This window comes from Taudactylus pleione, unplaced genomic scaffold (assembly GCF_031769625.1).
Source record: "Taudactylus pleione unplaced genomic scaffold, aTauple2 ptg000064l, whole genome shotgun sequence".
In the NCBI taxonomy this organism is placed as follows: domain Eukaryota; kingdom Metazoa; phylum Chordata; class Amphibia; order Anura; family Myobatrachidae; genus Taudactylus; species Taudactylus pleione.
Genome location: NW_028284466.1, coordinates 4,585,578 through 4,609,423, shown reverse-complemented (window position 1 = coordinate 4,609,423; position 23,846 = coordinate 4,585,578). Strand labels below are relative to the sequence as shown.

General features: G+C 42.7%; 1 protein-coding gene and 2 pseudogenes across 1 annotated transcript in view; 1 reads left to right on the top strand and 2 right to left on the bottom strand.

Annotated features, from left to right (window-relative positions):
* SLC9A6 (solute carrier family 9 member A6) overlaps positions 1-23,846 on the bottom strand; it is a 91,593-nt gene that overhangs the window by 16,238 nt on the left and 51,509 nt on the right. Inside the window, exons 2-12 of the mRNA XM_088465847.1 lie at positions 21,057-21,256; positions 13,840-13,917; positions 11,887-11,963; positions 11,080-11,192; positions 9,420-9,525; positions 7,311-7,461; positions 7,019-7,115; positions 5,731-5,819; positions 1,849-1,962; positions 1,357-1,468; positions 534-687 (exon numbers count right to left, since the gene is read on the bottom strand). Coding sequence (XP_088321973.1) covers positions 534-687; positions 1,357-1,468; positions 1,849-1,962; positions 5,731-5,819; positions 7,019-7,115; positions 7,311-7,461; positions 9,420-9,525; positions 11,080-11,192; positions 11,887-11,963; positions 13,840-13,917; positions 21,057-21,256 — 1,291 coding nt within the window. The remainder of the gene's footprint in view (positions 1-533; positions 688-1,356; positions 1,469-1,848; positions 1,963-5,730; positions 5,820-7,018; positions 7,116-7,310; positions 7,462-9,419; positions 9,526-11,079; positions 11,193-11,886; positions 11,964-13,839; positions 13,918-21,056; positions 21,257-23,846) is intronic.
* LOC148534754 (5S ribosomal RNA) lies at positions 22,143-22,260 on the bottom strand (annotated as a pseudogene).
* Positions 23,146-23,263, top strand: LOC148534753 (5S ribosomal RNA; annotated as a pseudogene).

Below are 23,846 nucleotides of genomic sequence, written 5' to 3'. Positions count from 1 at the left end.
TTTGGAACTTGTGCCAAGGGTTTTCTATGCCTGACCTAGACATACTGGCTCTTAGATATCCAATGAAGCCATAGAGGGGCAATTCAATTAGCGGCTTGGCCGCAATGTGCAGTGTCAGAGCTGTATGCTTACTGACGGCTCCCCAGGGTAGCCTCCATGGGACTTAATGAGCTTCTTATAGTAGAAGGTAGAATAAACTAGTTTTAGTTTCAATGAAATTGAGCGTCGGTACAGTCAGTTACCAAACACGTCGCTACAGCTTTGCAGGACAAATATACATAGATCTGTAACAGGTATTTTAAAGCTGAACTTATCTAAGATGCCAAGTAAATTGGTCTTTGTGTACAAGAAACAGGAAATACCATGACAGAACACAGAAACAATCACACAGGCCCAGATCTGCTATAAATAAAGACATGGCGACAGGGGGCATAGATGGGGCTGCTGAAGGTAACATTGTTTTTTCTCTTTTTTTAAAATTTTGTGGCTTGTGAAGGAAAAAGCATTGGACAGTATGGAAAAAAGAGCCTTACCTGATATGTAAGCATGATAACATTGCTGTCGTGCCGCCTCCAAATACCCAGACTGTGAAAAACACTATGAGAAGTGTGGTAGAGAACATCATTTGTCTGGCATAGGTGGCAGTATCTCGGATAGCCAGGGCAAATGTCATTGCACCACGTAACCCTGAAAACAAAAAACTCCACTATAATTAATTACTGTAATGGTTTGCAGATTATGGAAAAGGTTCCCAACGTGTAAATTTATAAATCATTTCAACATTATTGAACAGTTATTTTGATACAAGCAACCTTTCTCAAGCCGCTGTGGAACTACTGGTCTCAACATGGCTATCAGACCATGCTGGGCTTTTACTGAATACAGGAGTAGAGCCATACGTCTTAGGCCAGGTACACTATGAACGAAATCGGCACGATTTGCCGTATAGTAACGACAAATCGAGCATATCGTCTAATATGTATGCACAATTGCGCACTCCCGCAGACGACATATGAGAACATTTGATGGACCATGCTGCACGGTTAATCAAGCGATATTGTGTGTGCGGCTGTGCATTTAGTGACGGACGGAACAAGGTATGCATTCAATCGTGTAGTGTCTATGGTCAATCTGTGATGGTCCGGGGCGAAGGGAAATCGCCCCAACCATCTGCACGATTGGCAGCCAATCTAATGTGTACCCGGCCTTAACAAAAAAATGCAATTGCTGGGATAAGTATGTTTAAAGTGCTATAAGGCAAAAATATTTTCATAGAATTGCACTGATTGCAGTCACTCAAACACATACAGTGCACTACTCTCTACTGCCTCTAGGTGCGCCGGGAAGCTGACATACCTGCAAACATCATCATGTGCTGGAAATTTGAGCCAATCTTGTTTCTTCTCCCCAGATTAAGTAAGAACGAGAGGGGATAAATATTTGTGGCCCTTCCCAGGAAGACTGCAAGCTACATGGTACTTATTAAGGAAACGTCTTCTAGAATAATCAACCACCATAATACACAGTTTACCACTTAAGGAAGTCTCAATATTACTGATTCACTCTATTTACCTTTAAATCTGACACACTGCTAAATATCGGTGAGAGGGATCTGGAATAAGGATGCATTTTACAAACATTTGTCAATCTCATCTACAAATAAACATTTATCACCAGGCATCAGCATATGGGGGAGCGCATATTGTAATGACTAAATTTCATATTTTTTGCATCCCCCCCATTGGTACCAAGTATGATGCAAATGAATGGTTTGCATGAAGTTTAAATAAACAAATAGATAATAACTTTTACCAAAACTTGGAAGAAAACCATTTCAGAAAAGGATACGAAAGTGCCCACTATGAAGGTGGGATTGAAGACATGATTCCGGAAAGTGAACAGAGCCAAACCCATGTAGGAGAAGATAAAGTTTTCTGCCAAAAAATTCAAAAGCTCAAACAGCTGAGAGGGGAAAGAAGGGAGAATAATTAGCGTGTGCAATGAGCACATCTCTCTCCTGAAACACCCAGCGCACCTGTGCCTGACCTGGGACGCCTCCTGCCATGCTGACTCAAGATTCACAGAGCAATACACCTTAGGCTAACACTACACAATATCTTTCTCGATTTGGCAGATTCCGACACATTGGAACGACAAATCGTAAAAAAATGTGTAGTGTGTATGTACTACATCGTGAAGTGCGCGCTCCCGTGGGGTCGTCAGCCTCATCGCCTGATCTTATAAGCAGCACGTAAGATCAGGCGATGCGACTAACTATTCCATGCAGGGGGGCGGGCATATCGGGCACCAGATCACCCAGTGTGTACGGACCACCCAATAGGTTGGCCCGTCGGCGCTGGGATCGTCGGCGACAGCACTGGGTGCACACATTGTTTAGTGTGTACCCAGCTTTAGATGTACTAGAAGCCACATTCTAAAGGCTCATTACCCACTGGAGCTTGTAAATATAGCTTTAAACAGGTCTGACGCTAGACACCATTGTGAAGATGTGCTATGTTTTGCGAAAGCTACATGTTCCAATTTTGTGTTTATATCATATAAATGTATTTGAAACCTTACAGGGAACTCTAAACTAGTAGAAAAATTAATGCAGGTAAAACTATGTGGCCTAAATGAGCTCCTAATCTAACAGTGCATAGAAACTGGAAATGGTCACAGTATGTGCAGTGCTGGTTTCTCCTCTGTGGCTTTTAAAGCCGGTGTATTAACAACAAGAGGAAGAAAAGGAAGCAGAACAAAGACCTCGGGCGCCATCCACACACACAAAGGACCTCATTCAGAGTCGGTCGTGGCGGCCGCACGGTCGTACGCCACCGATGTTCGCTAAACTGCGCATGCGCAAAGTCCGCAATGCGCGTGCGCAAACTAGCTGTTACGATCAGAAATTTCTCTCTCCTTGAACACAGCCAGGTCGGTAGTTTGAGTGACAGAATGAACCGTTTGTGGGTGGTTACAGGGGAAGGTGCTTGAAATCGGGGGAGTGGAGATCCGAATGCAGGCGTGCCTAATTATGCGTACGGCGTTTTATGGGAGTGCATAATTAACAAGTAGTGTCATGGCACATGTGACATGGGAGGTTTTTACACTGACTTGATCGTAGTGCTTAAGAGAGGGTATGGTCAGCCTTAAGCTCTACGACCAGCTCCGATGGTTCCCAATGCTCGCGATTAATCCTTATATCCCAGGAGATGACGTGTGTTGTGAACGAGTAGGGGGCGTTATTTAGTCTTACGGCCGCTTCTTACCCTCGGTCGTTCAGCTAACGATCTCATCTTAGGACCGCAACTTGTGATCGCTTAATTTGCATATCCGGCCCCTTTTCTCTACGACCGTGCGGCCGCAACGACCGACTCTGAATGAGGTCCAAAATGTGGTATATAAAACACTCCTAAGCTGCTGCTAACGCTAGCCCTGGCCATGTACCTGGTTAGCCTATATGCTAAATACAGCCCTGCAGCTCTCAGATTGGGAACATTCTCATACTTCTGTTTATAATAAGCAGGTAGAGTTTTTATTTTTATAATTACATCTTTATTTGCATTTATAAATTAGCATTACATAAACATTCACATATCAGAAAATAAATACAAAAATATGGATGAAAGTTACATTGAAAATAAACAAAACAAAGTCATCAGAATGTGGAAAAGCCCTTTATGGGACACCAATAACAATTACTACATGACACAAACTGACAGTTAGTTACAGCTTCAGGATGCTTTTCGTATTGCATCAATATGTATTGTAAGCTTGGTGAACTCTCATCTGTCACAACTATTTAAGCAGTGGCGTATCTATAACGGGTGCAGTGTGTGCGGGGCACACGGGCCCCCCGGGTCCAGGGGGGCCCCGCACTGCACCCATATTATTTTAGACTTACCTGTCCGTGGTCCCACGTCGGTTGTCTGCGCTGCTCAGAACACCGGAAAATGGCTGCCGTGACCATTTTTCCGGTGTTCTGCGCATGCGCAGTAGACTCCGGGCACTAGAGTGTGCCCGGACTCTACTGCGCATGCACAGAACGCCGCAAAAATGGCCGCGTCAGTCGGCTGCCGGCCACCGGAGAGAGAGGAGGGGGCCCCGCACAGGGAGTGCACACGGGCCCCCTCCTCTCTTAAGATGCCCCTGTATTTAAAACTACATTTAAATATCAGAAAACAAATACAAAATATGGATGGAGAGAAAAATAAATAAATAAAAGGGGGGAGGAGGTAAGGAAGGAGGGGGAGGGGAGTAAAGACATTTTGCCCGGGGTCAAAAGAGAAAAAAATCCAATAACAAAGAGAAAGAAACGACAGTGCTCGAACTATCTATGTAAACATACAGCAAGTGAGGTCTATGAGGTAGAGAAGTAATTAAACGAGAAGATCCACAATATTTTTAGAAGCAGCATTACTGTGGGAAGGTTGATTTAAAGTAAAGGAAGGGTTCCATATTTGGGCAAATTTGTATGATTTGTTATGAAGATAAGCCGTTATCTTTTCCATAGCGATTATGCCATATTTCGTTGGTAACTGATTATAGAGAAGGAGGGTCTAGAGGTTTCCAATGAGAAGCTATAAAGGCATCTAGCTGCATTAAGAATCTGGGATACTAGCTTATCTGATAGTTTATCTAACAATGCAATAGGGAGCCCTAGAAACAAAGACCACGGATCTCTAGTAATTATTTGATTGATCACTTTACTCGCTAGGGCTGCTACCGCATCCCAGAAAACTACAATGTAGGGCAAGACCACCAGATATGAATGAAGATTCCTGTCTCTCCGGAACCTCTTCAACAAAGTGGAGATGTAGAACGGAACATCCTATTCAGTCTGGCGGGTACCATATACCAACGGTAATAAACCTTATACGCATTTTCTTGCAATTAGAGTAGATATACACGACTTAAGAGACCCTTTCTCGGATTGTGGACCAAGAATCCTCTTCCGGAGGGCCCCCCAAATCAACCTCCCATTGTAATTCAAAGCAGGTAGAGGTTTTCATAAACAGAGAGTCTATTAATTGGTATGAAATACCGTCGGCCGCAAGGCCGGCGGATCGATTCCCGTCAGCGGCAGCCCGACAGAAGCAGAGTGCGACGCAGCGGAAGCCCGACAGCGCTGGAAATCCCGATCGTGGATAGGTAAGTATCCACTAACCTAACCCCCCTAACCCTAACCTCCCCCCCAAGTGCCTAACCCTAATCCCCCCTCTAAGTGCCTAACCCTAATCACCCCCTTCCCCGCTGCCTAAACCTAAGTCCCCTGGGGGGGTGCCTAACCCTAAGTTCCCCCCGGGGGTGCCTAACCCTAACCCTCCCTCTCCCTAGCCTAACCCTAACCCTCCCGGGGGGGTGCCTAACCCTAAGTCCCCCCCAGGAGCCCTAAACCTAACCCTCCCCCCCCGCGGCTGTCGGCTCGTGGCGCCCGGCATCACTACGATCGTGATGCCGGGCGCCGGTCTCCCGGCGTTGTGGAAATGCGGGCGTCTACATCTAGACACCCGGCATTTCACCCTTGCCGGGATAAGACAGTCGGGAAGCCGGCTGCCGGTATTTAGGCAGTCGGCTTCCCGATTGCCTCCCATATAATATAATCCTGAATTGTTGTGCTATTACTAAATATGGGAATATAAATTGACAGTAAGCAGGTTAGCCTCAGTAACGGATGCAATCATGTAAAGAATGGTAATAGGCAGTAGAATGAATAATGAAACAAAGACATACCTGTTTTGTACGGATTTGGGACTCTGTGGACAGATTGTTATAGGTGTAGTGCGCCTGGGTAATGCCACAAAACAACACCGCGACCACACCTGCAAACAAAGGTACACTTCACTTACTGCCCTTCTTTTCATATTATGCTTAGGTAGGAATAACAAGGGGGGGATTCGTATGGGACCAGGACATATGGTGTATGTTATCTGTATAAGGTAGGGTCTATGTAAACCACATTTGTTTTATTGCTCTAAATAACATGCTAGCAAGAGCAGCTACAGCTTTCCAATCTAGTAATGACAATATCAATGTTATCAGAAATGTGCCTGACACAGTATATGGGATATTGCCGGTCATCGTCTCCAATGTTTGGATGGTGCATATTGTTCAAATAGGGTATGGAAAAAGAAATCAATAAGTAACCAATGATTATACTGCTGATGTGCTCATGAAATCAATTATTATTTTGTGTAGGTGGTGAGGACCCCATATCCTGTAAGAATGCTTATAGCCTACGCACGATGGGTGCCGAAACATTTACACATCAATGCTCTTCTACATACGGCTAATGTTACTGAATACTCTGAACTGGAGTGAGGTGTTAATCCCAGGACTCATACTCCAGACTTGTGACACTGTGACTGACATCTCTTTGGGCAGCTGAAAGAACACATTCAACACAAGATATGCAGCAGGGGTGTTGGGTACGGGATGTCAGCGCTCGGGATCCCGGCGGTCATAATCCTGACACCGGCATCCCGACAGGGTTAGGATACCAACACCTGTTGGTAAGTATCCTAACCCTACCCCTCCCTCCCCGCAGCCTAAACCTAACCCTCCCCCCATAGTACCTAAACCTAAGCCGCCCCCCCATCCCCCACACAGCCTAAACCTAACCTCCCACTCTAGTGCCTAACTCTAACCCTCCCCCTAACCACAGTACTTACCATCGGGATGCCAGGGCTGGGATTCTGTCTGGTGTCGGCATTCCGACAACCAGGATTTAAACTACATCCTGCGGTACGTATAGGGAAGCGCAAAATGCAGTTGTGAGGTTGTGCTGACAGTGATGAGAAATGTGATACAAAAACATCCAGATATCTAAAATAAGTGTTTGAAATGTGACCTCTTATATCACTAAAAAGAAAGAGTCATGGTCTGACTTGAACATTCTCTGCATACGATACCACACATGTAAGAAACAACATATAACCTAGCCAGCAATTGGTCAACCTGTGACCAGGGCTCCTGTGCAATATACATGACATTGAAAGCATGGAACATTCGCCCAACATACCAGTGTAGCCACAAGCTTCAGCTAGAAGGAACGTGCTCCAGGACATCAAGAAGAACAGGCCGGTCTCCAGGAGCTGGAACTCCCGCAACTTGGTAAACTTAGTGACGTGGAAGATTGTTAAGGAGAATTAAAGATGATTTTAGGCCAAAAACACCATGCACTATACATACTAACATCTAATAGTATGGAGGAAGGAAGATCTGTATTGTTTGTGGCACATGTATGTCATATTAGTGAGATGATTGGCATTGCAGAAACACACAAGCAGCTCACTGATGCGGCATCTGGCAGCTAAGGATATTAATGCAGTGACCACTCCAGTAGCAGCTCCCATAGCAAATGATCCGCTGAAAATGCCCAGAAACATCCCCACAGACTTGAACATGGCAGTGATGTCAAACGTGTGACTGTTGTCTCCGGCTGGCTGATAGGCAACAATTGACCTGAAAGAAAGATGTACATTGATTTCTGTTGAATAAGAATTAAACTCTATAAAAACATATATGTCGCACAGGGCAGTAAAGTGTAGTGTTCTAGCTCCCACTGAATGTCCTGATAGTTCTACCTTTTCATGCACAGCAATTAGCAACAATATTCATCACCAGAACATATTTGCTTTCAGTATATGTTGCTCAGCACTACGCACACAGACAGCATCGGCTTATGACGATGCATTTATATAAACAATCCTGTAATGAGATAACAGTAAAGAGTAATGGACATCACTAACCGCACTACTGGACAGTTTCTTGGGCACCGGTACCCATCCTAACAATATTGTTTTTAGACGATAAAATGGGTATACGGTCAATATCCCGGCAAAAGGGATGCCAGTGCTTAGAAAACCGGCGCCGGAATCCTGACACTTGTCAGAATCCCAGCGCCGGCATCCAGAAGGTAAGAAGTGGGGTTAGGGAGGAGGGTTAGGTTTAGGGTGCGAGGAGGGGGAGGTTAGGATTAGGCCCCGGGGAGGGAGGGTTAGGACAGCGCAATTTGTTAAGCCACTGTCAACAGGTCATAGAGGTTTGGTCCAATATTAAAAACACATGAATAATATTCATATACATTTTTTAAAAAAACAACAGATTTTTAATTGGCTGGTTTGTCTAGAAAACAGCACCGTTATAGAAGTGGGGTGGTCATATCATATATACCTTATAGGTCTGAAACAATTTGTGAGAATGCAGCGAATCAATCGCCTGAGACCAATCAAGAGTAAAGAGGGGGCGTGGCCTAACAGCGGGAAGCGTGGCCACGCCCCCTTGCCCCTCTGGAAGCCCGGGTAAATTGTACACGCCCCCCCTCTCGGCGCCCCTGCCCACAGCAAGCAATCAGCTCCTACCTATAATTTTATAGACTGTACATGATAAATGCTACTGCAAAGCTGATTGATTGCTATGAGCCACTTCTCCACTGGTTCACTTCTCCACACTTTTCACTGCTTGAGAAATATACCCCCTTAGTGAGGATTTACAGCCCATATTCTTATAAATGTTGCTTCAGGACAAAAAATGGCTGTTTACACTATGTGTAAGCAACAGACAAACTAATCCGGTTTATGCACATAATTTGATACGATCAATACTGATTTCGGATGAAACGCGTCATCAGTGGAAAAAGGAACACAGTCTGGAGGAGAAAGAGGACTGTAAACTAATTATTCATCTGGAAGAGACCAGACAGTGTGGCAGTTCTTCAGTTGAAATCTATTTGTTTTACCACAAAAGACAATTGGATAAACATCCGTATCTGCATGTTTAGGTGATAACCATGTATTTGATAAGTTAAGGATGACACCACTAGATAAAAATTAAGATATGGCATTCCTTGGGGATAAATGTATTCCCAAGGAATGCCATACTATGAAATACAGATATTTATTTTGCAGATTGCATTCATTAGCAAGACTGTCCCTGCATTAATGAGCCAATCATATGGGCTTGATGATTACTAATACTAATACTGAATGCATGAACTTTTTTTCATCAGAGATTACTAAATTCATTTAAAATATCACCTCTGATCAGGTAATTTAGAGAGTAACACGGAATGGTAATATGAATTGGCATTGTTACATTTGTGATGATGTTGCATTTTATTCAGAATAGATCAATAAATATATTTTGATTTAAAATTAAGCTAATCCTTTAGGAAATCAATTCAGCACTAATTTACTGTAACAAGAGAATGTTTCTTTGTGTTTGGGATTTAGCATAAACTGGTATCTGTCTGACAATATATGTGTTAGAGTAAAACTGTTCTCCCCTGTGTGCACTGTATGTGCTGAAATATTCATGAGAATGCATCTTATTTATTAGGAAGTGCAGAGATGGAGACTGATTGATTGAAGTGTCACACCTCAGTGGCCCTTCATAACAGAGGACTGAAGATGAAGACTTACGAGGACAACACAATGGCAACTGCATCATTCAGGACACTTTCACCAAAGAGAAGGGCGTAGAGTTCCACATCTACTTGCAGCTCATTAAATATGGCTAGGACGGTCACTAAAAACACAACAGAAAGTATCTTAGTGCTTCAATTTGTAGGAAATTATAGTACAATACTGAAAATCGGCTTCAAAGTGTAGTAAAAATATAGGGGTTGGGTATGAGATCCCAGCAGTCGGGATGCCGCTGGTCAGAATACCGACAGCGGCATCCCGACAGTCAGAATCCCGACAGCCATAAGGAAATAAGATAAGACTAACCCTTACCCCTCCCTCCCCAATGTCTAACTCTAACCTCCCCCCCCCCCCCCAGTGCCTAAACCTAACCTCCCCCTCCCCGCACCCTAAACCTAACACTCCCTCCCCGGTGCCTAAACCGAACCTCCCCCTCCCCGCACCCTAAACCTAATCCTCCTTTACAAGTTTTGTAGAGCTTTTCTGAAATAAAAAAATGAAATAAAAAAAAGGTACTCCCATATCTGAGAGGCCTTGTTCTGTTTTTTTCTGCTTGGTAATTGATATTGTAACAATTCCAATGGAGCATAAGCCATTGTTCAGCTCTCAAGCAGGTTAAAAAAATATACAGAGAAAGAAGGTGGATTTACATAACAAAAATAAAGTACAAATAAATTAGTAACCTGTAAGTTAATTCAATGAAAGTTGGTTTGTTACTGCATGAGAACCTAGTGTGTTTTGTAGGAAGGAAGAGACGTTCATACTAGAGAGGAGAAATTGCCAATCTCATGGTCTTCAATTTACAACACCTTTGCAATCTCTGTGAGCAGGCTAAACACACTAATATAGATAGCTCCCTTGTTATACAACTAGGTACATTCTCTGCACAAAAGTATGGTACCATTTTTTAGTTCCAATCTATGACCTCTAAAATGTAAATGTCACTATGCCAGTTGTAGTCTGGGCTTTACACTGGAAATAGAAAGAGGGAGCACTGATTACACCCCTCCTCTAAAGCAGACCCTAACCTCCCCCCCCTGCAGTCCAACCCTTACCCTCACGGCGGCGCCCAACCCTAATCACTGGCATTCTGAGAATTGCATAATTTTAGATGCTGACACTGTGAACATCTCCACATTCTGAGAATGTAGGCATGGTGCCTGTCGACATGTTGAACCATATTGACATTATGACCGTCGACCATGTGACCGGATCCGGTGTGCACTACTAGAGTCACATCCCCACAACCAGGATCCAGGGGCAGAAAAGGCCATTTTTCACAGGCCAATCTGAAAGGTAAAAGGTTAGGGTAGCCAGATGTCGCTTGTAGAGATAACACTGAAGAACATTATGGACAATGATATTCACACAATTAAAACTTAATTAAAACAGATCTTTCATTTCTGTATCAATGCACCTCCGGATGTGCATTTGTTCTATTAATGTATGATGACTATTTGAATACCCCCCTCCCTTCCTTTTTCTGTCTGTAACACCACCCTTTCTTTGCTGTACTTGTTTTTGAAAATCCTCAATAAAAAAACATTGCTGTTTAAAAAACAAAACAGATCTTTCATATCTGGGCAATTATATTGTCCTTTAGGATTTACATATAAATACATGTAGGGACCAGATAAAGGGCACATGTTGGAGTTACCTGGATCAGTGGCAGATATAATGGCTCCATAGAATAAGCAGTCAGTAAAGTAAAAATCACCGCCAAGCGTTCCAGTGATCTTCATGAGCTTTACACACCCATACAGGAGAGCCCTGGGGGGACACGAGAGGAGAGAGAACTTCACTTACCAACTTCTATGTAACTTTTTCCAACTGTGCTCAAACTCTTGTCCCTCTTGGAGCGATGAGAATGCACAAGTGCCTCAGAATAAAAAGAGTTATCCCCAGTGTTTACTACTTCCCAGCACAACTTTATCAACCACTTCATACCCTGCTAAGGGTCTCTAATTGCTGCCACCCCCACTGCAAACACCACACTAGTAGTCCTTGGTATTATTTATTTATTATCAGTTATTTATATTGTGCACATATATTCTGCAGCACATTTACAGAGAAATCTGGCCATTCCCATCAGTCCCTGCCCCAGTGGAGCTTACAATCTATATTCCCTAACACATACACACTATTGTTGGGAGCCAATTAACCTACCAGTATATTTTTGGAATGTGGGAGGAAATTGGACTACCCAGAGGAAATCCACACATTCACAGGGAGAATATACAAACTCCACACAGGTAGGGCTAAAGGGGGAATCGAACCCACGACCTCAGTGCTGTGAGGCAGTAATGCTACCCATTACACTGACTGTGCTGGTATTATATTAGTACTTTAAATTCAAAGGCCACAATAAGTAGCTAAACATTGGAGCTGGAAGACTTTGAATAACATGCATGAGAGGTTACAGTGCCAGGTGACGGCATACTGGGAGCAGTAGTGAAATACCTACCCGATCACAAAACAAGAAATTGCAGTTCCGAGGAATGCATAGGCGAGAATCGAGCCCAAATTTCTGAAGAAATGCCTCTATGAAATAAAGCAAGAGCGTTATATAGGGTTTAATAGGAAATCTCACATCTTAAAACAAGGATAATATTGAAATTCCTGAGAATTTAACATTATGTTTATGCATAATCAATTGCACAAAATGTTTTCATTATAAACTGATGCAGTGTGTAAAAAATCAAACCCAAGTACATTACTTTTACAGCGGGATCCCGAGATTTTGGCCTAAAATTGGTGGGATTTGAATCCTGGGATTGGAGTTTCTAATCCAGGGATTTCGGGATAAGTGAGCGCATGCGCGGTTTCATTTTTTTTCTCTCATGGGCAGTGCTGAGCACCTGCAGCACTCGCTGAGATGCTGCTCTGGTTCCTGGCTGTGCGCAGCATGACGTGGTGTCAGAGGTCACGCTGCGGAGCCCCACGCCGGGCTGTCCCTTCAACCACGCCCTCCCGCCCCATTGATCAGCTCAATCCAGAGTATCCTGGGATTGAGCATTTTTCAATCCCGAATCCCAGGATTGAAAAACCGACCTGGGATTGGCTTCCCTAGTAGTCAGGTTATCCTTACATTGTCATTTTGTTGCATTAGTGATGCGAATTAAAGAGCATATACATCTATGGCCCCGATTCCCTGTTCTGTTGATGTGACCTGATCCGCCATCTATGATCGCCGATCCGTTGGTGGATCGGGGAAATTCAACATGTAAAAAATACCTGATTTGCCGATTCTGACCATTTTCAGGTCGGTATAGGGGAATGGAGATTTTCCATCATGTTGAATATCCCCGATTCGCTAGCCCCGCTGTCAGCAGAATAGGGAATTGCCACGATAATGACTAGATGTAGGAGCTCCTTAAGACACATATTTTGAGAAAAAGTCTCCATATGGTACGGTTTGAGCAAAGGTGTATGCGGACATATCTGTATGCACACACAGGTGGATTTTTACAACCAAAGAAATTTGCAGAATAGAAATTTGGGGCCTGATTCAGAGCCACTCGTAAGCGGCAGCTTGTTCGCTCCGAGCGATGTTTGCCCAACTGCGCATGCGTACGGATCGTTATACGTATGCGCGAACCAGTCAGTGCAGCTGAAATTCATGTGCTCGCAAAATGACAGGATGAGGCGTATGTGGGTGGTAACAGGGGAAGGTGCTTGAAAACGGGGAGTGGAGATCCGATCGCAGGCGTGCTTAAAGGTCAAAACGGGCGTTTTATGGGTGTGCATATTTAAAACAGCAGCGTCATTGACCACGTCACTGGGTTATTTTTTAGCCAGAACTGCTTGCAAAATTGTGGTAGCAAAAACCAACCACAAGACTAGCGAGCAGCTCATGCCCTGTTCGATGTACTCGATTAATCTAATAAATAGCGGACATGACGTAGGATGCGAGCGGCCAGGGGGCGTAGTTTCCCAAAAAACGACCGCAAGTTTTGTTCGCTCGTTCAGACCTAGAGGCGTGAACAGACCGCAAACAGCGAACGGTTTATTTGAATAGCCACCCCTAGTTTCTGGACGAGCGATCGCAGCTCTGAATCAGGTACTTAATTTTCTCAGATATGTTAATTATACTTTTGTTTAATAAAAGAAAATTACTTTTTTACATTTTAATTTTTTTTAAACAATACTTAAGTTGAAATACAGTAATACAGAATTGACAGTATTGACATATTAACGTCAGTAACACAGAGAACACACACTTATAGAAAATGATTTAAATAGAAAGCAAAGTTGTACATAAACATAAACCCAGTTGCATAGCGCTCAGGCTGCATGATAAATATCAATACAGATCTTCAACTCATGAGGAGCTGAAATACAATGTGCACTTATAAACCGGATTTTAAAGATTATTGAAAACATAATTTCATATGCATGGAGCATTCCCATTACTTACTCTTTTTAAGCTGTAACCTGCATAAAATATAATTGGTGGCAGAAGAATATTAAAGAAAACTTCAGGGTCAAACGTAACCTGTAAATAAAGCAGAGCAACACGTTGAGCCAAATATTGACACCTGTTATTTTTTTTCACATATATACAGTATTGTGTATTTTGTAATCTGTACAGAAGCTGGAAAGCCTTGGAGATACAGTATAATAGATGCCGCTGTGATTATATATATATATATGAGACATATACTATAACTTCCTATTGGCCTGCACACATAAGATCATTCATGATTCTTGATGCAGGCAGCACCCAGGAATAATAAGGTTCGGATAAAGAAATAAGATTTGCATCACAGTGCCAGATACATACACTGCTGGAATAAAACAACAAGCTATCAATGTTCCAGAGAAGAGCTCGTGTTTCCAGTCATCACTGGCAAAATGCATGCAAAAAACAAGTGGCAGATAAATTGTAAGCATGTTAAACTGGACTATTCACCGATTCACTTAGACACTTCCTCCAACCAGTTCCGTAATGTTATTATATAGATCACTTATACAATCGGTACACTTAAGTGGACTTCACACCCAAGAAAGAAAAAAAAAAAAATTGCAATTAACTTTTCTATTTAAAAGGTGGGCTATATCTGCCCTGCAATGGAATGCTCCACCTCCCTTATTTATGCACACACCAAACGTAAATTAGACTTATGGCCCGTACACACAAGACGATCAGACAACGATAAGATATCGTTATCTGATCGTCCTGCATGTGCTGGATGTTTGATATTGAACATCCAGCACATGCACCAACCCCCAAACGACTTAACGAGGTCCCTATAGTAAACAGGCTAACCTGGTCGATATCGACCAGTTTGGCCTGCATGCACGGGCGATGGTCGATATCGACCATCCGTGCCTGCACATCGATGGTCGTTTGAGGGGGCTAAAAAAAGAACGATATAAACGATCAAACGATATCGTTAATATCACCTTTATCTGACCATGTGTATGCACCATTAGAAAAATTGACCACTGTATTATCCAACTGGAAAGGAGACCTACACAATAGGACCTTAGAAAATGTTCTTACATCTTTTGTACATCTTAATAAACAACTAGTTTCTACTTCTTACGCAGAAATGCACTATAAATTACATAGATCCTACATTACACCAAAATTGTGTTTCCTTATGGGAACCTCCACCAATTCAAATTGTTTTAAATGTACACAATCGGATGCAGATTTAGTACATTGTATGAGAAGTGCAAAGGTTTTGGATGTTGATACAATCATATATTAATACCACACTTGAGATGACATTTACAGTCACCATGGAATGGGCATTATGGGATTTTGGTTCAACCTCTATGAGACCTAGACTATCTCAGGGGAAAAAAAAATTATTTTTTTTGGCTAAACTCGCGGCAGCGGAGAAGAAGACTATTTTATCGCAGTGGATGTCTTCTGATACATTATCTTTGACTAGAATAGATCATTTGTTTCATATGGATCGGCTAGAAATGTCCATTGACAAGGAAAGTAAAGTAAAAAAGTTTTGAGATATTTGGCTCCCATATACACACGCTGTCTCCTTCTGTTAAGGAATCTCTCCGAGCAACAATATGACTGACATCCTGGTATAATTTAGAAACTATATATTTGGGAAAACCTCCTTTTTGAGATCTTTGTATACGACTGTCATGGAATATGATATACGATGGATGTTTCTTAGAGGTTGTGGGTTGATTTGCTCTATATTTTGTTATCTATTTTGACGGTATACAATCGGAAAATCGGCTGCCTTAATACCGACAGCCGGCTTCCCAACTGTCATATCCCGACGAGAGTGAAATGCCGGGCGTCTATATCTAGACGCCTGTCATTTCCCCGACGCCGGGAGACAGGCGCCCGGCATCCCGATCGAAGGGATGCTGGGCGCCGCGAGCGGACAGCCGCGGGGGGTGGGGGAGGGGACGGGGGCAGGAGGGTTAGGTTTAGGGCACCCGGGGGGAGACTTAGGGTTTCGGCACCCCCCGGGAGGGTTAGGGTTAGGCTAGGGGGAGGGAGGGTTAGGCACCCCCGGGGGGGGGACTTAGGGTTAGGCACCCCCCCGGGGGACTTAGGTGTAGGCAGCGGGGAAGGGGGGGGGGTTAGGGTTAGGCACTTAGGGGTACCTAACCCTAACCTCCCCCCCAAGGAGGGTTAGGGGGTTTGGTTAGTTTATACTTACCTTAGCGATGATAGGGATTTCCAGCACTTTCGGGCTTCCACTGCCGGGAACTCTGCTTTTGTCGGCCCGGCGCTGCTGGGAATTGAACCATATTTCATACCAATTCCATTTTGACTGTGGACTCTTGCTCCCAATTTTATGTTTATATTTTTATGTAAGACAGATTTCATTCTGAATAATTGTCGATTCAGATTTTTTGATACTGCTTATAATTATGTTTCTGTATATGAAACAGTTCCATAATAAAATATTTTGAAGAAAAAAAAATGTGGGCTAGAATTTGTCATCTTTCTTTGGAACTATCAAATGATCATTGCAATGCTGTCTCCACCATTGCAGCACTTTGTACAAGAGATCCCTGGAGGGACACAATGCTCTGGTCCTGGACTTCCCTGGTAAGAGGTGGGGCTGCAGCACAGTTCAAAATTCAAATAGGGGAGCCACACCAACTGTCATTTCACACACTGCCAAACATCACTGGCTGGGACTCACTGGCAGTTGGTGTGACTCCCCTATTTGAATTTTGGACTGTGCTGCAGCCCCACCTCTGGAGCCGCCACCAATCATAAATTACCATGGAAGTCCAGGACCAGAGCATTGTGTCCCTCCTGGAGAGGGTCATGTTGGGAGGTATGCACTGGCAATAGCAATATTAAAGGTTAAGGGGTCTATTTACTAAGCAGTGTTAGGAAACAGAGTGAAAAGTGATAAGAAAGTGATGGGAGCTGATTGGCTGGCACCTTATCACTTTCTTATCACTTTTCACTCTGTCTCCTAACACTGCTTAGTAAGAGATAGGGATCACTGAACAAACAGCAGGTACAGGTACATAATTTTATTCATAGTTGAGCTCCCACACTGCACTAATATATTAAATTATGTATGAAGTTGGTTACCTGGCCGTGCTACATAACGCTGTTGTTAAACGTGCCAAGTCTAGTATACATATAAAGAAACAGCTCTGTGTAATCAGAAAAGTTACTATATTTTTTTTAAAACAGCAGATTAAAAAGTCTTGCTCCATTTATCCCAACACTGGTGTAAGACCTTCCTAATGGGTATATATCAAGTGTTCATTCTAGCACCCTGCACCTGTCACACCCCATGCATTTCCTCTTTCCTGCCTGGGGTGTCGCTCTCTGCTGTGGTGCTTCTAGCACACTGAGCTGCTGCAACAAACCTCTGATATACAGACCAAAGTGTGCTAGAAGCACCAGAGTGTGACAGCCCAGGCATGAAAGAGGAACTGCACTTGTTAGGACAGGTGCAGGGTGCTAGAATGAACACTATATACCTGAATGGCTCATTACTTACATTCCCTATTACCAATAACCACTCATACCATTCCATGCAGACCCAGGTGATGAACCCGGACCCAAAGGCACTCTAACAGTCCAGGCTTATGGCTAACCATGCTTATGCATAGACTGTATAATCAAACTGACTGAATTACTAATCAAGTCACCTGTGCTTAAGCATGGATATCATTAAAACCTGGACCGTTGGGATGCCTTGAGGACAGAGTTTGGGATCCAGCGAGTTAAAGGGATTAAGGACATCAGATAAACCATGGCACTCTGCAAACAGACTTCATACAAAGACTGCAAATTACTGTAACAAGCGTCATATATATATAGTTATCTTTTTATGTTTATATCAGTTTGGTATAAATCTGATCTTTTTTGTAATGCTGGGTACACATTAGCAGATATATTGGCAGATCAAATGATCTGCCAATATATGGGGTGTCTGTCGGCCAGTGTGTATCAGCGATAGGTCTGTGAATGACGTAGTTCACAGACATATGGTGTTGGCTCTGCTGCACAGCCGAAGGCAGATATATTTGGGCATCAAGCTGTGTGTATGGGAGGTCTGCCGACCACACATACACTTGCGCCAGAAGCCACGGGGAGGAGGGTGCAACATGCCCCCCCCCCGGCCAGAAGACATATGATGGTTGCTCAGTGTGTATGAACAACCATCATCTGCAGATATATGTCCATCACTCGATCTGCAGATATATCTGCTAAGTATGGACCCAGCTTTAGTGTACTATTTTGTATTTTTTGTTAATAATAAATAAGTGTGCGTGTCTTGAAGAACTCCTCTGACCACAAATCACATAACTAATTCACTGACTCACATCACTAATTTGTGTCTCAGTACAGCAGCTATATTACCAGCAATGATACACAGAGTCATAAAACAGGATTAGCAGGCAATGTGATCATGTGATTCTGTAAGGACATTTACATAACTGCAATTTTTGGTGATCCTAGAGCACGATCAAGATACCAAGCACATTAAACTACAAGTTGGAAAGATTTAGTTGGCTGATAGATCTGCTGCCATTTAAATAAAATCTGCCACATTAGGCTTACTAGTGATCTGCAAAATCCCAAGTGCACTATGCAGGAAACATTATAGCTTTGCTTACTCTCTCTCAGGATAGCGCAGATTAAAGTACAGCTTGAGAGTCAGACTGTGGTCTGCACGAGACGGCAGATATGGCGCAGTGTTTCCTTCGCCCACTTCTGATAAGAGCATACAGGGAGACGCTGAGATTGTTACAATTGCACACTGCACTAGCAAGGTCATAAACCAAAGGTAAACTAAAAAGGTACATAAATGTGGCAGGTCTTCTGTAAATGGCAGCACTTAACTCAATTGACTTAATCTTTACAGCTTTGTTTTCTAATGTTTTGCAATACCAGAGATGTGAATGATTTCACAGGCTCTCCCTGGCTGCAGCCAGTTCATAAATATCTAAAAATCAGAAATGTCTCTTAGTTATACCCCTTTCACACTGCTGAAATAACCTGGGTTATTGCTATGTCGATCCAGGTCGCAGCTCAGTGTGAAAGAATTCCTGAAAAATAAACCAGGTCGAGTGACCCGGGAATCCAACCCAGGTATCGACCAAGTTTGGACACAGTGACGACCCAGGTCACGGTGCAGTGTGAGCGGTCCGACCTGGGTTATCTGACCTGGGCCATGTCTAAAATGAGCTGATTAGCGGCTGTGGAGCAGTCACCACCCACTTTTTATGACCTCACAAGTTTAGCAGGGCAGACCTGGGTTCATGTCACCTCAGTCTGGTCTTGTCCCTCTGGCAGGTCTCTCGGTATGCCCGGGAACAGGAGCCCTCCTCTGCTTGAGCTGTGCTCATGTTCCCTTTCCTAGGTGTATGCTGTACAGCAATGGCCAAAAGTATTGAGAATGACACAAGTATTGGTTTTCACAAAGTCTGTTGCTTCAGTGTTTTTAGACCTTTCTGTCAGATGTTACTATGGTATACTGAAGTAAAATTACAAGCATTTCATAAGTGTCAAAGGCTTTTATTGACAATTACATTAAGTTTATGCAAAGAGTCAACATTTGCAGTGTTGATCCTTTTTTTTTGGCCATGGCTGTACATAGTGATGGTGAGTTAGCTAACTCACATAAGTAACAGCTGCTCTATCCAGGAAACTCCGTACTGCACTCACTGCTTGGACATTGGAAGTACTTCCCTATCTGTGTGCTGCTCTTATTGATTGCTCTTGTTGTTCAAAACACCTCGGCTTTGTACATTGTAATTTTTGCTACAGAAAATCCTGTTTGTACTGTATTGCCTTTTTCCATTGCATCACATCTATCCACTTTAAACATAATTTATTTTAATAACTAATTCCTGCACCCACTACTCACATACCTTTCTTTATATATCACTCTTGGAGCTGTGCTCATACATTAGCAGCACTGTTTTATTACTTGTATTTTTGAACATGTAACTACTTTTATCCACACTGTCTCTATATCACACAGCCTCCACTCCAGTTTTCATCTCGCTTATTACCTCGTCCACAGCATGAACGCCCTTACTTCAAACACCCCTTATTCAGTGTCCACGTAATCCTCTACTTAACCTACTTTATCCACCCTTATCCTCCCCCTCTTGTTTCCTCCACATGCTGTTCCCCCCTTTTTCTCTCTCCTCAGTCTCCCTTCCAACCCCCTGCTTCTCTCAACCACCCTTCCCGTTCCCCACTCTCAGCCACCTCCCTCCATCGCCTTGCTACCCCACCACTAGGCCCCATTCCACTTTCCCTGCCTGCCACCTCCAGGGCTGCCAAAAGAAATTATGGGCCAGGGTACGGCAACATCCTGTGGGACCACGGCATGTTGGGCATCGTTGCACCCCTTTGTGGGTGGGTCTAGCATGCGAAAAGCACCCACTCACAGGAGCATGGCACAGCACCCAGCAGCCGGGACTATAGTACTCACTATTAGGATGCCGGGCAGTCCCATAATAGCTGCATTTTTAGCTGGATGTATTTAGATGCTAAAATGTTACAGACAAAAATTAAAGTGCAGCTACTTTATTTTGTACATCTCTCATGCAAATAACACATAAATAAAATCCAATTTTTGTCATAGAGATAGTTGAAAGAAGGACTTAATTTTGACATAACATAAGGTCATCTTAAACAAAAACATTCTCAAGCACATATCCTAACCCACTGCTCCATGCTCCTTCCTCACTATCTGCCCCATCTGTGTCGCCCCTGTCTGTCTGCCCCTCCCCTTTAGAATGTAAGCTCTCAGAAGCAGGGCCCTCGTCTCTCACGTGCTTATCCTGACCCTACTTATAGTATCATTTACTCCTAACTCCCCAATTGGCACCAAACACTTGCTTGCTGACTCCCTGCTGCTTGTGTTATGCAGTGTATATAAACCTTGTCCTTGTCCTACATTGTTTTGTATTACTATTAACTGTTTTTCTTGTGTGCTCATTTATGTACTGTGTAAGGTGCTGCGGAAACTTTGCGGCACCATATAAAGGATAATAATAATACTGATATTTTATATGCACGTTGTCACTTTGTAATGTCCTTGTCTATATCCATGATACAATTAGCATATTACTGATTAATAAAAATACATGATTAAAAAAAAAATAATAATAATTTCAAAAGCTCCATGTTGTATAAAATAATAATCTCACCTTTCTGAGCATTTCATTGTCCTGAACGTTGTTACTCTCCGGAGAACTGATTTCACCTTTCAGGGTGTACTCATAGAACTTGCCGCTGACATTCACTAGCAGCGTGGTGGGACTCATCTGTTGCTCACAGCTTATAGTTACGTTGTTGACATCACTGGGTATGTGAACACCGTATCGCAGTACCACGCCAACAATTAACCCTGGAAAACAAGAGTTTGCTATAAAACGTTTAAGTGATAAGAAGCAGGAGCAGAATCTGATAAGCCAAGCACACTAACTTATTACCAGCATGTATGCCACTCTCCGTTATAGGGGACTTGTGACCTACACCAGTTTTTTCAGTCATTATCAGTCTGCACATCTTTATTCTAATTGCTAGTAGATCATAGACATACATGGCATTGCCACCTAAGCCTATTGTAAAGCATGTGTGCAAATGCTCTAACACTAGAAGAACAACGGAAGACTTGCTTTGGTCTAATAAAACTCAAATTCTCTCCCTTCTGCATAGAATCTGCAGGCTTCTGGCTGAGCCAGTAAGAGACACCAATGGCAGAATGAGCTAATAGAAATCTCTGTGCAGGTTTCCCCCAGTTTCACTGATGTTATTATATCACAGTTCAGAACATTTATGGCTGACCGAATGCAGACCATCCATGAACAATAATCAGGACCGGTGCTAGAAATAGGCACTAGCTAATGGTTTGTATGGCCACAAAGTGCCCCAACATTAAGCTCGAGCTTCTGACATGTAAGAAACACACAAAGGCAAAGAGGAAAAGTAGGGCTAATCGCTGGGGCACTCTTATGAATAATTGTATATGTTTTAAAATATAACTTTTAATATACATCAATAAAATAGTGCGGTACCATACATCCTGACCACAATTGACAGATGATATATATTGATCATCTGTATTAAACGTGGTTAAATTTAATAATGAAATCCTGAGGCGAAATATTTATTAAATCTTCATTCCACTGGGTATATAAATAGGAAATGGTTAATAATGAACAAGTATGATTTAACACACATTTGGTTTAAGTGCTCTACCTGTGCGTGTCTAATCCCAATCAACCTCTTTTGACCTACAGCACCTGGTGTGCCCAGGGGGTCTCCCATCCAGGTACTAACCAGGCCTATCACTGTTTAGCTTCCAAGATCAGACGAGATTGGGCAATCAAGTGATGTATGGCTGTAGGTATAATAAAATGGGTTGCACCAGCACCTGGTCAGAGCAGTAACCATAAATGTAGGGCTGTCACATGGAATAGTCCAGTTATTGTTTAAAATACAGTGTTCAAACAAAGTGATGCATGAGCACACCTAATTTGTTACATGTGAGTTAATTGTAATATACATGTACAGATTCATACAACGTGTAACAAAAGGTATATAAAGGGATACTAAGTAGCGAAATGTTATTCAGTTTGTCCTAAAATTTGCTATGATATAGCCATATATTAAATCCTCACCAAATAAAGATTAGAACACAGATTGTATGCTCAAATAGGGTACTGCATCGCAGAGTGACCTTGAAGCTTTAAATAACACCACAAGAACTTAATGAGCTAAGTATCATCACAAAGAATCCAAATGGTATCGTGTACATTATTACAAAGAATTCCATAATTAATAGTCATTTATCAATAATAGTGTAACACGCACAAATGGCAGGACAGTTTTCCTCTTGTTAGAATACATGGGAATGAGAAAGAATAGGATTCACAATCATTAATATAGATATCCACATGGGTAGTAGCTAGATAGATCGTTAAGTCCACTATCCAAATGCATGGTATCCTGTAAGCATAATAGCCTGAGTGTGAAGCTCATTCACTAACTGGACACAGAGGTCCTAAACAAAGTGTGTGTTCATACAATACCAATCCCAGTCCTGTGATAACTAGGAGTCCGGTCCGTGCACTGACTGATTCTCCTAGCAGATACACTGTAGCAAATTAGGTGTGCTCATGCATCACTTTCTTTGAACACTGTATTTTAAACAATAAATGGACTATTCCATGTGACAGCCCTACATTTATGGTTACTGCTCTCACCAGGTGTTGGTGCAACCCATTTTATTACACCTACAGCCATACATCACTTGATTGCCCAATCTCGACTGAACTTGGAAGCTAAACAGTGATAGGCCTGGTTAGTACCTGGATGGGAGACCCCCTGGGCACACCAGGTGCTGTAGGTCAAAAGAGGTTGATTGGGATTAGACACGCACAGGTAGAGCACTTAAGCCAAATGTGTGTTAAATCATACTTGTTCATTATTAACCATTTTCTATTTATATACCCAGTGGAATGGAGATTTAATAAATATTTCGCCTCAGGTTTTCATTATTAAATTTAACCACGTTTAATACAGATGATTATATATCATCTGTCAATTGTGGTCAGGATGTATGGTACCGCACAATTTTATTGATGTATATTAAAAGTTACATTTTAAAACATATACAATTATTCATAAGAGTGCCCCAGCGATTAGCCCTACTTTTCCTCTTTGCCTTTGCACATATTCAATTGGGCTTTGGGAGCACCACCAACAATATTTGATGATGCAATTAGTATACCGATAACAGATTGTTGGTTTATATTCATGAGTTGAATTAAGTTCTGTGCGGAATCTTCACCTTTCTTTGTATGTAAGAAACGCAGCCAGCAGTTTCTTCCTTTTGAAGTCTGCCCCAAAACTAGAATATTGACAAATCATCACATGGATGAAGGGCCGATACACGTGTTGTCCCCTGCCCACCATATGATGAAATCGCTGAC